The 12269-nt window shown below is 49.5% G+C and overlaps 1 protein-coding gene across 13 annotated transcripts in view; it reads right to left on the bottom strand.

The window, feature by feature from the left end:
- MICAL2 (microtubule associated monooxygenase, calponin and LIM domain containing 2) overlaps positions 1-12269 on the bottom strand; it is a 222680-nt gene that overhangs the window by 139100 nt on the left and 71311 nt on the right. For all 13 annotated transcript variants that reach the window (XM_025459499.3, XM_049099081.1, XM_049099082.1 and 10 more), the window contains exon 3: positions 717-924. In XM_025459499.3, the coding sequence (XP_025315284.3) occupies positions 717-924 (208 nt within the window). The remainder of the gene's footprint in view (positions 1-716; positions 925-12269) is intronic.

Raw genomic sequence — 12269 nt, 5'->3', positions numbered from 1 at the left:
AGCCTTCTGGGCAAACCCAAATTTCTTTCCAATGGACTCCTAGGATTTTCTCATCCCAGAGTGGGAATAAAGTCTGGGGCCATTGCTGATCGGTTCCCCTGTAGCTGTGACTAAATTACACCCTTTGTGGCTGACCACCGTCTCCAGTCATTCCTCTGAGTCCCACACCCTTTCCCATCGGTTCCAGTCCTCATGAGAACGTGGCTCACAGGGCTCTCCTCCCACCCACGGGTTGAGACTGCAGCTCTGAAATCTAAAGCTGGGGACCCTGGCTGCATCTGGCTCACTGTACACCAAATGGACACAAAGCATTTTCCGAGTACCTACTACTGGCCAGGCATGGTGATGAGCACATCACAAACTTGACCTCACTTGATCCTCTCAGCAGTCCTGGGAGGCAGGCATTCATCACGTGAATGGAGACCAAAGCTGGGTCTGTGTGTCAAGCACTCTTTTATGCCCTGGAGACCCTCTAGTGAACAAGACATGCCACAGGCCCCGACCTCATGGTAGTTACAGCTCAGTGGGGCACACGTAGCACAGAGCCGGCATAAGGCACAAAGCAGGCCCTTTGGGAAATGTCTACCAGTTGAATGAATGGATCCCCCAGCGACTTGTAAGCTGGAATATCCCAGAGGCCCCTCAATGTGTAGAGATGTGCCCCACCCAGAGTTAGCCCCATCCTTGAACAGGGTGCCACCACTGGTTCTACTCACTGATGTGGTCAATGGAGCCAGCGCAGAACTTCCCATAGAACTTCTTGGCCCCCAGGCCCCGTAGGTCATGGATGGTGAAAGGCCAGAGGTGCAGCACATTGTTCCTGGAGAAGGTGTCTCTCTTCTCCACCACAACCACTTTGGCCCCTAGGTAGGCAAGTTCAATGGCAGTGCGCAAACCACATGGTCCTCCTCCAATGATGAGACACTGCAAGAAGTAAGAGAGGAGAGAGATGTTCAGTGGCCCCTAGCACTGTGACACAAACCCCTAGTCAATAGCTAACTGGGTTGCTCAAATCAACCAGCAAGTACAAACCAAGTACCTGTTAGGACCCGCCATTCATCCACTCAAGGCACCTTACCTGTGAGCCAAACTAGGCACTGCGCCAAACCCTGGGAAAGACGCAGAGTTTTAAAGGGATTTGGGGGGAGGCACAGAAAGATACACTTGAGGTTCTGAGTCAGATTAACCTGGGCTTAAACCCCAGCTCTGGCATTTGACTTCTTAGCTTCCTCATCTGTGAATGAGTCTATTACTTTTCCTTCATAGAATTATCAAAAATAAGACGGCTTTTAAAAAGCTGATGGTGCATCACTGTGACCTTGGATTAGGCAATGGTTTCTGAGATGTGATAACAAAAGCACAGCAACAAAAGAAGAAAGAGATAAATTGGACTTCATGCCTAAAGCCTTTTGTGCTTCAAAGGCCACCATAAGGAAGTGAAAAGATGGGAGAGAATGCCTGCAAGTCGTATATCTGATAAGGGGCTAGTATTCAAATATATAAAGAGTTTAACAACTTAATAATAAAAAATAAGATGACCCAATTAAGGAATAGGCAGATAATCTGAATAGAAATTTTTTTCAAGGAAGGTATACAAGTGGCCAATAAGCACATGAAAAGATGCTCAACGTCATTAGCTATCAAGGAAATGCAAATCAAAGCCACAATGAGATGCCACCTCATATCCACTAGGCTGACTATAATCAAAAAGACAAAAATAAAAGTTTTGGTAAAGATGTGGAGAAACTGGAACCCACATACATTGCTGGCAGACAAGTAAAATGGTATAGATGCTTTGGAACAGTCCAGTAGTTCTTCAAAAAGTTAAACACAGAGTTGCCATATGAGTCAGCAATTGTATTCCTACGCATAAACCCAAGAGAAATGAAAATACATGTCTACACAAGAATGTGTACGTGAATGTCCATGGCAGCATTATTCTTTATACTCCAAAAATAAAAACAACTGAAATGTCCATTAATTGATGAATAAATAAAATGTGCTATATCCATACAATGGATTATTCAACTAAAAAAGGAATGAAGTCGTGATAATATAGATGAACCTTGAAAATGTCATGCTAAATGAATGAAATCAGAGCGACACATACTGAATGATTCCATTCATAGAAAATGTCCAGAATAGGCAAATTAATGGAGATAGAAAGTAGGTTAGTGGCTACTAGGGAATGGGGGAAAGGAGAGTGGAGAATGACTGCTAATTGGCATGTGGTTTCTTTTTCTGGTGATGAGATATTTTAGAATTTGATAGTTGGGGTGGTGGCACAACTTTGTGAATATATTAAAGCCACTGAATCATATACTTTAAACAGGTGAATGATATAGTATGTGAGTTACACCTTAATAAAATACTTGTATGAGAAGTAAAAGCACATGTTATGAAGTTTGGTACAAGCTAGTGTAGATTTTTCTACAACTGACTTTTATTCTTGTCACTAAGACCCAGTCCCTGTCTTCTAGGGTTTCTCCATCTCGTGGCAAACTCAGACTTGTGGAATAAGTAGCCAGAACTCTTTGTGGCTAGTTCTATTGGGGGCCCAGAAGAGGAGATGTTGACCCTGTCTGATAAGCTGGAAAAGACTTCACACTTTCTTTAACAAAGACCTTCTTTAACGATGCCATCTTCACCATCATTCTCACCATCGCCATCATCACCACCATCCTCATCATCACCTCACCACCTCCTCACCACCATCCTTTAAAAAAAAATTATGTATTCATGAGAGGCATAGAGAGAGAGGCAGAGACACAGGCAGAGGGAAAAGCAGATTCCCCACAGGGAGCCTGATGTGGGACTTGATCCCAGGAACTCAGGATCATGACCTGAGCCAAAGACAGACGCTGAACCACCAAGCCACCCAGGCGCCCCACCCTCACCACCGTCCTTCATCATCACCCCCACCCTCACCATCACCATCACCAGAGTCTGCATCTGTTGAACACTTACTACATGCCAGACACTCAGTCTATGTGCATCATGTGTTCTAGCTCTTAGTCCTCACAACAAACTGAGGAGAAAGAAACCTGTTATTCTCATTACACAGATGGGAAAACTGAGGCACAATGCAGCTAGGGAACCCAGGTGGTCTCACTCCAAAGCCCATCACACTGTACTACTACTTCTGTCCTACTTGTGCCAGGAATAAAAAGAAGAAAGAACATTTCAGTAGATGAGATCACCCATTCAAAGAGAAAGAAGTTCAAGATGGATGGAGAGGAGGATGCTTTGGGAGAAGGGAAAGGAAGGAGAGGCAAGAGATGAGGGTCAGTCTGGAGCCAGACGCTAAAAGTCCTAACCACCAAGCGAAGGACTATGGCCTTGCTCCCGCAGACCCTGAGGCCAGGGTGAGCAGAGGTGACAAAACCGGATTCTATACAAGCCCCACACTAGGTCTCAATGGACATTGCAATGTTGAACAAGACAAAGGTCGTTCCCCAAGGAAGCTGCAGCCTATTAGGAGAAAAGGCACAACATGGAATGACCTAACTGGTTTTACTGGGCAAAAGCCCTTCTACTCAATGTCACCAGTACCATATAAAGACAGGGGAAATGACAGTAGACTCCTGTGCAGCACCCAGCCCTGCCCCCAGGCAGCCCCTGAAGCACCTTCACGGGCCAGGGTCTGCCTGGGGCTGGAGGAGGTGGAGGCGTGGGTGATGGGATCTAGATCCCTGAGGATACCCCAGCAAGGCAACCAAGAAGGAGACCTGTACCCACACTTCACTGTTCCACATTGCAGAGGCGTCTGGAAACTTCCCTTCTGCTCAAGATCAGACCTTATCTTAAAAAAAAAAAAAAAAAAAAAGCATTTCTCTTCCCCTAGCAAATATTCCATTGCCCAGTTATCACTCCTCTGGGGCCTCTGGGGTCTCAAAGGGAAAGTACAAACAAGCATATCAGAAACTCCCACACCACAATCAGTGCGGCTTACTGGCTGGAACCTTCCAGAGAGTTTGTGGAGACCTCATTAGGAGAAATGAAGTCACCACTGAGATAGAGCTCAGTCCAGAGACGTTGGGGGAGCGGGTATGCAAATCCTTTTGCCTCCCTTCTGGTTGGAGCAGACCGCGGAGAACCGCTCCTTATCTCACACCCCGAACAGCTCCTCTGGCTTGACATAGCCAGACCATGACGGGCATGTCAAAGGAAGATTCCAAGCCCTGACACTCTGAGGTTGCCTCTGGGGTTAAAGCCTGGATTCACTGCATTTCTTTGCAGTTAGTGCATCTTTTCCTGTTTGCTGACTCCTGTCACTGGGGGGCCAGGGATGGTGCGGGGGTGGGAGGATATGGGGGGGGAAGAGGGCAGGAAGAAAAGGAGGGGAGCAGGCCTGACCCCACGCTGCTCCCAGAGCAAGGCAGGAGATACCTTTCCCACCTGTTGGGGGGCTGCTGGGAAGTCTTCCTGCCGATGGTAGCCAGTGTACTGTTCCCTACCCACCCAGCAGACCCCAAAACCCCACCAGCGAAAACTCAGTCTTCCCACTGCTCTGGGCCCCAACAAATACTTCGGGCCTGAAATTTCAGACACGCCAGTCACACTGTAATCTAAAGTCAAAGCAAATACCAACGGGCCTAATTATATAAAGGGAGAAAATTCAGTGCAGATGTTATCAAGACAGGAGGGAAGGCTTGTTGGCAGGGGCTGGGCCAGCTCCTCTCGGAAAACACTTGTTATGATTAACATGGTAACTGGGAGTTCTGAGCAGAGGCCGGAGCCTGCAGCTGCTAGGGGCCCGGGCAGAGGGCAGGAAAGACGGCGGCCACCCCAGTGTGCCCACAGGTGATGCTCTGGATGCTGGGCACGGTGCAAAGAGACCGCAGGTGCCAAGTGTCGTGACAGCTCAATCTGGAAAAAAAAAAAAACGAAAACAAAAACCCTCTCCACGTTTCCCAGACCTGTCTGGGCTCTCACTGCTTGAGGATTTGTTGCCAAGGAAAGAAAACTTTTCATTAAAACTCAGCCCCCAGGCCTTCCTTGAGCCCCTAATTATACTGCACATTCCATCCACAGGTTCTGTCCTTAATGCTACCCCAGAACTAAGCTCTGCGTGTTATAATTATCCGCATCTGTTTCCCAGGCCGGCGGGAGTGCTCCTCAAAAGCTGTCCCCCCCCCAATCCTCTGCCCTGTGGGACTCAGAGCCCAGCACACGGCCAGGCACACAGGAGGCCCCAGTAAACAGCTGATGGATGAATGAACTTCTCACACCCTCCCCCCCACCCAGTTCTGGCTTTCCATCAGTAACCGGGATGGTCAGCGCATGTCAGCCAGGGTTTACGTCTGCATTTCCCACCCAGGCCGGGGGAGCTGGGGTCTGCCAAGGCCACCGGCATCACGGATGTCAGCAGATCAGTGTGCTCAGGCGACATAAATTTATTGCCCAGTGGGAGTGGGGCAGATCCAACACACCACCAGGAAGTCCATTGTATAGATAAGCTTGGCTGGGCTCAGGCCTCTGCATTCGTGGAGAAACAAACACCACATGGAAACATCAGCTCTTATTTATCAAGGGGTGGGAAGAGGGGACAAGGGGACTAGCCCATGATGGTGCTTCAGGCACGCGGCTGGGGCAGTCCCGGTCACACAGGGCTCTCGTGCCACCCGAGAGGAGCCCCGCAAGCACTCCCCCATTGCTTGATGACCCGGTGCAGCTTCCAATCCACCAGTGGGTGGGTGTGCTGGGGCTGTGCCAAGAATGCTAAAGGTATTCGGTCCCCACAGGGAAACCCCAGGGGGCCCAGGGGCTAAGCCAGGGGTTAGCAGTCTGGAGACTTGATTTCCGCTCCTCAACTCTGCCTCCAATTTCCTGGGGAGCTCTGTGTGCAGACGGTCCAGGGAGGCGGGGTGCAGAGAGCCAGCACTTGCAGGCAGCGGGCCGACCAGGGCCTGCCGCTGGTTAGCTGGCTTACCCGGCACTCTCCACCTTGTTGAAAAGGAGGATTACAGTATGTAAACTGTCTCACGCCCAGAACTTTCTAGGGCCCAGGTGCTGTGTCAATCACTTCGTGTATTTTGTCCTTCCCACCACGGCCCTATGAGGTCAGTGTTATCATCACCCCAGCTTTGTAAATGAGCGAGCTGAGGAACAGAAAAAGTTCAGCCACCGGCTCCGGGTGACCTTATCTCCGTTTTTGAGCAAAGAAACAGGGACCAGATGGAGCCAGAGCTCATGCAAGTCCAGGAAGCCACTTCAGCAGGTGCCGTGGCCGTGAGGGTTTGGCCACGGGCAGTGCAAATCTTCTCCTGTGCCTCTGGAGTGGGGACGGCCCTGGCCCTGGCAGGGAGCTGGGCCGTGTGAGGTCACACACGACGTCATCTCCCTGGTAGGAGCAGCCCTCCGGCATGTGACCTGCAGGCCACCCCCCGGAGCAGCCCTCTGGTTCCAGGGATGGGCCTGCACACTGTCCCGGTGTGGCTTCCCAGCCTCACCGGCTCATCTGACCCCAGGCAGGAAGGCCCTGACTGCTGCTCCTGGGTTACCACGCATGCAAACGGCTCATCTCAGAATTGAAGGACAGAGAGTTCTCTGATACATGCTAGAACCGGGGGGCTTGCAGCAGGTGCCAGGCCTCACACCCCTGTCCCACGCGGCAGCACCCAGGAGAGACACGCCGCCACTTAAGTCTCTAGCCGGGGAGGAGCCTCTGCGCGGCAGGTGGTGGGCAGGCAGGGGCTCTTCCTGGGGACTTCAAGGGCCACTCTGGGCAGGGAGCTACATCTCCTCAGACTGGACAGGGCCCTGCCCTACTCTCAACTCTCCTGTATCAGAGTCCCACCCAGTTATTCCTGAGTAACAATTAACACCACTTACGAACTTCAGAAATCTACAGAGAGGAAAAGGAAAAAGATATCCTGTTCTCTTTGCCTGCTCTCAAAAAAAAAAAAAATAATAATAATAATAATAACACAAATCCCTCTGAGAAACATTCCATTCCTCCCTGTCCTTCCCTTCCAGCTTGAGCCAGCACCCCAAGGAGCGACTGTAACCAGTGGCCAGGGGGCTGGATTTTCAGGGACAGTTTCGTGTGCAAACACTCTGCCCCTTGGCCTTGTGAGTTGGCTGGTCTGAAGTTCTGAGTACAGCCCTCAAGGCTGTGCTTCCTGCCTCTGGGTGCTGTGAGTACCCTCATGGTATCTCATCACCTGGGCATGAGTTTCTTGAAACCAGGGCATGCGTGTCGGTCCCCCACCCAGCCCCCACTGGCAGGAGCGTGCAGGACTCCTTTCTCTGCAGATGACAAAGCCCCAATTCTGTCCCACCTTTGTTGATGCCTGTACCTCCCATGTTGGGAAGGGCAACAGTAATCAGAGTGTTCAAAACAGCAGTAATAAAACTCAGAGCCCACACTGACCGCCTGCTTACAACGTGCAAGAGCTGTGCTAAGCCCTTTGTAAGAAGCGCGTCTCCTTTCATTCCTACAGAAACCCCGAGTTAGGCATATTTGTTGCTGTCTGGCAGCTGATTAAACTGGAGTTCGGGAAGCTTCTATGACTTGTCTGGGGTCACAGAACTAGAGTGGGAGGTAATCTGTGACCCCAGAGTCCATGTGTGAAATCACAAGCCTGTATATTCACTCGTCCAGGGTCGTGGGGGCCCTAGGTGGTAGAGGATTAACACGTCCCCTCCTCCACTATGAGACCTAAGGACCACTGAGCACCCTGCAGAACTATAGAGGATGCAAGAGAGGGCTGCAGTTCTCAAACCTCAGAGGCTGGCTGGCAGGAACCAGGGTAAAAGCACAACAACAAAATCAGACCTTATCATGGCCTTGAGGCCCTAGGACCCTCCACTCCAATTTTTCCTGCTTTCTGCTCAGACCACACTTCCCGCCCTCTTTGTACTCCAGCCATGATGGCCTCACTAAGTACACACAGGGCCTTTTTCATTTGCTTTGCTCCCTGTCTGGAATGTTCTCCACACACACCCCAAATTATAATAATAAAATATATAAAATAGGGATCCCTGGGTGGCGCAGCGGTTTGGCGCCTGCCTTTGGCCCAGGGCACGATCCTGGAGACCCGGGATCGAATCCCACGTCAGGCTCCCGGGGCATGGAGCCTGCTTCTCCCTCTGCCTGTGTCTCTGCCTCTCTCTCCCTCTCTCTGTGTGACTATCATAAATAAATAAAAATTAAAAAAAAAGAAAAAAATATATAAAATAAACAGACAAAAATTATGTAAAATAAAATTTTATATAATTGTATTTATTTTCTAATACAAAAAAAAAGGAGGGGGAATCTATTGCAAAAAATATATAGGTTTATCCTATTTTCCTTCATATTAACATCTAGCTTTCCAAACATTTTAAATGTTGGTAAATATTTCCAGGCCCACTTGTGTATTTTTCCATTGTGCTCTCTGCTTTTTTTTTTTTTTTTCTGTTTGTAATCTAGAAGCTGTATTACAATATTTTCTTTCTAACATTTTCCCAAAGGTTTTCAACTATACAGAAAAGTTGAAAGGATTTTAGTGAACAAACAAGTACCTACTACCTAGATTCAATAATTAGATTTTACTCTCCTTGCCTTATCACCTATTTATTTATCTGCCTGTCCCTCTACCTTTTCATCAATTGATCTTATTTTTTAGGTGCATTCCAACTAGATTACAGAATCGGTACCTTTCCTCCCAAATACTTGAGGATGAATATCATTGACTGAAGTTCAAGGTTTGTTCAAATCCTTTTTTGTTTTTTAAGATAAGGTGTTCATTCGATGAAATGCACACATCTTAAACACATTCATTTGATGTGACAAATGACACTCTGTTTTGCCTCTTGGATCATGGGTTTTCTCCCATCGGTGGCCTTTCTTCCAGTGAGTTTTCATCCTCTGGGTTCTGGAGCTGGCATCTTGGTGTGTGTGGTTATCAGTCAGGAGTTTCTAGTCTAGGGGCAGGGTCTGGGGTCAACCAGCTGGCTGCCTTGGCTCCCTTTTCTCCCTCAGGAAAGCAGATGTCCCAGGCCCTTCCAAGACCCCCAAAAGGCGTGTGAAGGAACCTCACATTCCATGAGGAGGAACAGCCAAAGGAGCCTTCTGAGATGAGCAGAGGCCAGATGTATTTGAAGCCGAGAAATCTCAGGCCAGTTATAATCCATATGTGGGGAAAAAGTAGAGCTAAGATACACAAACAATCCGGCATCCAGAAATAGAGACGCTAGTTCATTTTCATCACTTTCTCTTTTTGCTAAGGCTCTTCGAGCCTCTAAGTTCAGACAGGTTGGGGTCCCCACAGTATGTGACAACAGCCAGCACCCAAAGTCCTTCCTTCACTGCCACCTGAACCTAGCATGCCTATGTCACAGCTGCAGCCAACAAGGCACTTGGCTCCGGCAACCACGCCTTTGGTCACCGGCCACAGAGCCCTACTGCAGGTGAGAGGGGCAGGGAGGTAGCAGACTGGGAATCCACACAGCCCCCCTTTGTGCCAGTTCTCCATGAATTTTAATTATTTGTGACTCCCTCAAAGGCAGAGGCATGTCTGGCTTGCCTTTGTGTCCCAAGCAACTAGCCTGGCACAGGGTTAGTGATCAGTGATAATTAGAAAAAAAGAAGTGAGCCTATTTGGCAGGCTCTAGGTAGACCAGCACCCTTTGGGGGCCAAGCTAGAAAGATGGCTGTGAGAGCAGCAGGCACTGGCAAGATCCAGTAGGAAAAACTACAGCAAGGCAGGACGCCCTTGCTGGCTGGGACCACGGAACCTTAATCCAGTGAGAAAGGTAGAACCCACGCCGAGCATCCAGCAACCTACACCTTCCCAACCCAGAGATCCCAGGCAGGGCTGCAACCAGCACTCAGCGATCTGCCGGTGACAAACATTTCCACTCAACAGGTGCCATGACTGGGGACAGCCTGAGGTCAGGAGACACATCTACTGAGTATTTTACACATGCTGACCTGCAGCAGATGCGTAAAGTCCACAAACTCGCTTCCATTGTGAAAGTGGCACTGCTTTTCCCAGTTTACAGTTGAGAAATTGAGACTCAGGTGACATGACTTCATAGAGCTAGCATTTACTGAACTCTAATTCTGTGTCAAGTACCGATCTAAGGGCTTCATATATGTTAACTCAAGCAAACCTCATGGCAGCCCCAAATTAGGAAGTCAAGGCCCAGAATGGTAAAATGGAGCGCCCGGGATTGCATCCCAGGAAGGAGGAGCTGGCATTCTGATCCAGTCTTCAAGTTCCAAAACACAGATTCAGGTCACACCCGCCCAAGATCGACACAGCTAGCAACATACAGAGCCAGGAGTCACTGCTAGGTCCCTGTGACCACCAGGAGGCTCGATCCTCTTACGTCATCCTCTCTGACACCTTTCTCCCACGGGTCTACTATCCATTTCTGGCCCATTTTTTTTCTCCCTCGCAGGTACTCTGACTCCTCCACTGGGGCTACCTCATCCTATGACCACACATGGTGGCTGGCAAGGCAGACAGCAGCCTTGTCCCAGGCTGACCTGTACAGAAAGGCCACTCTGGGCCTGGTAATGGATCTTCATGACGAAAGGCCAGGTGCTCTGTCCACGTTCACAGACTTTTATTGCTCTGGGGTCAGTAAAGGAGAGACTATTTACCTGAGCCTAGCAGCTGTTTCTGCAGCCAGCCCAGAGCTGGGCCAAGGGCCCAAGGAATGCAGGGCCACCCCTGCCACTCCACAGCTATATCAGGACCAGCAAATACTCAGCCAAGAGCCCTGGAATATTCCGTGAGGAGGAGATGGCAGGTAAGAATATGCTAGAAGAACGTTCTATTAAGCATATGCTGCCTTCCAGGGCTCCTGGGTGGCTCAGTTGGTTGAATGTCTGCCTTCAGCTCAGGTTATGATCCCAGGGTCTTGGGATCAAGCCCCAAGTCAGGCTCTCTGCTCAGCAGGGAGTCTGCTTCTCCCTCTCCCTCTGCCCCTGCCCATGCTCTCTCTCATGCACACACTCCTACTCTCTAATAAATAAATAAAAATATTTTGAAAAAGAAAGAATATAATATGCTGGCTTCCTTCATCGTCTTCATTTATAGGGTCTCCAGCCCCCTGGGCAGGTGCTGGATGAATACAGCTTAGGGTCTAAGCATGACTTGGTTCAGACATGCCAACAGGTAGACACTCCCCAGCCCTCTAAGGGGCCCCGCCGGGAAACAGTACACCTGGGTTCTGAAGCAGGAAGGCCATTTCGCAACTGTGTGACTTCGGCACAGCAGCTCATTATAGTCCAGTTATCTGACCTCCGTTTGCTCAACCATAAACAAGGAATTAGGGCAGCTCCTGCCAACTAGGCTTGTGAGGGGAATGGAATCAATGAACTGCAGAGCTGTTCACGAGAGAACCTAGCAGAGCATGTGGTAAGCATCCAATAAATGGCAGCTTTTGACTGATGGCTCATCTCCCCTCTCCCCTCTTCCTAAGCAGAAATTCTCTGCGTGTAAGCAGCATTCCCACCTCTAAGATCTCACGGTCCCAGCACACACCCAGGGACATGGATGCTGTGATCCGCCAGTTTCAAGGCTGGAAGTGTTTCACATTCCTTGGGGCAGATGTTTGCCTTTATCAGGGTATCTGTAGTATGGCAGATGAGGCCTGCCTGGAGCCTGGGCACCCAGGAGGCTGCCAGGACGCTGGCCCCCATACCAGCGAGCGGCCCTGTGCCCCCGAGCTCACAGGTGTGTGCACTGGCCAAGCTGGAAGGGACTTTAGATCAGGGGTCGGCACGCTTTTTGCCAACTGCTGGCTTAGATCATCCTGTCTGATGCTTCCTTCCACAGTGCCTCCTTTACCTTAGGGGATCCGAGGATGTGTTCATCAATATTTCCTGAATGCTGATGGATTTTTGCCTGCTGCTGCGGCTGCCTGGAAGCCCTGCCCTGGATCCTGTGCAGAGGCGGCTTCTCACCACTCAGGTCTCAGCTCAAATACCACATTCCTCAGAGGCATCTTCCTCACCGCACCCCATTTACTCTTATCATCTCTTTTTGTTTTCATGGGGCGCTTACCAGCAACCCTCAATCTCTTTATTTGTTAACTAGTTCACCACCTCTCTCTCTCCCTCCCTCCCTCTCCATCAAAGCAAGTAATCTGCCTCCCTTATTCATGCTGTATCCCCAGAGGCCAGAAGAGTCCCTGACCTATAAAATCTGCCTTGCAAAATAAATAAATCAAATGAAAGCATACGCTTAACCCTAAATTGGGATGCTTGCAGAGACTAACCAAAATATCATAGTCAATATTTACTGAGACACTATCTTGGGGGCTGTACA

Source organism: Canis lupus, chromosome 21 (assembly GCF_003254725.2).
Source record: "Canis lupus dingo isolate Sandy chromosome 21, ASM325472v2, whole genome shotgun sequence".
NCBI lineage: Eukaryota > Metazoa > Chordata > Mammalia > Carnivora > Canidae > Canis > Canis lupus.
This window is presented reverse-complemented; position numbering and strand designations above follow the sequence as displayed.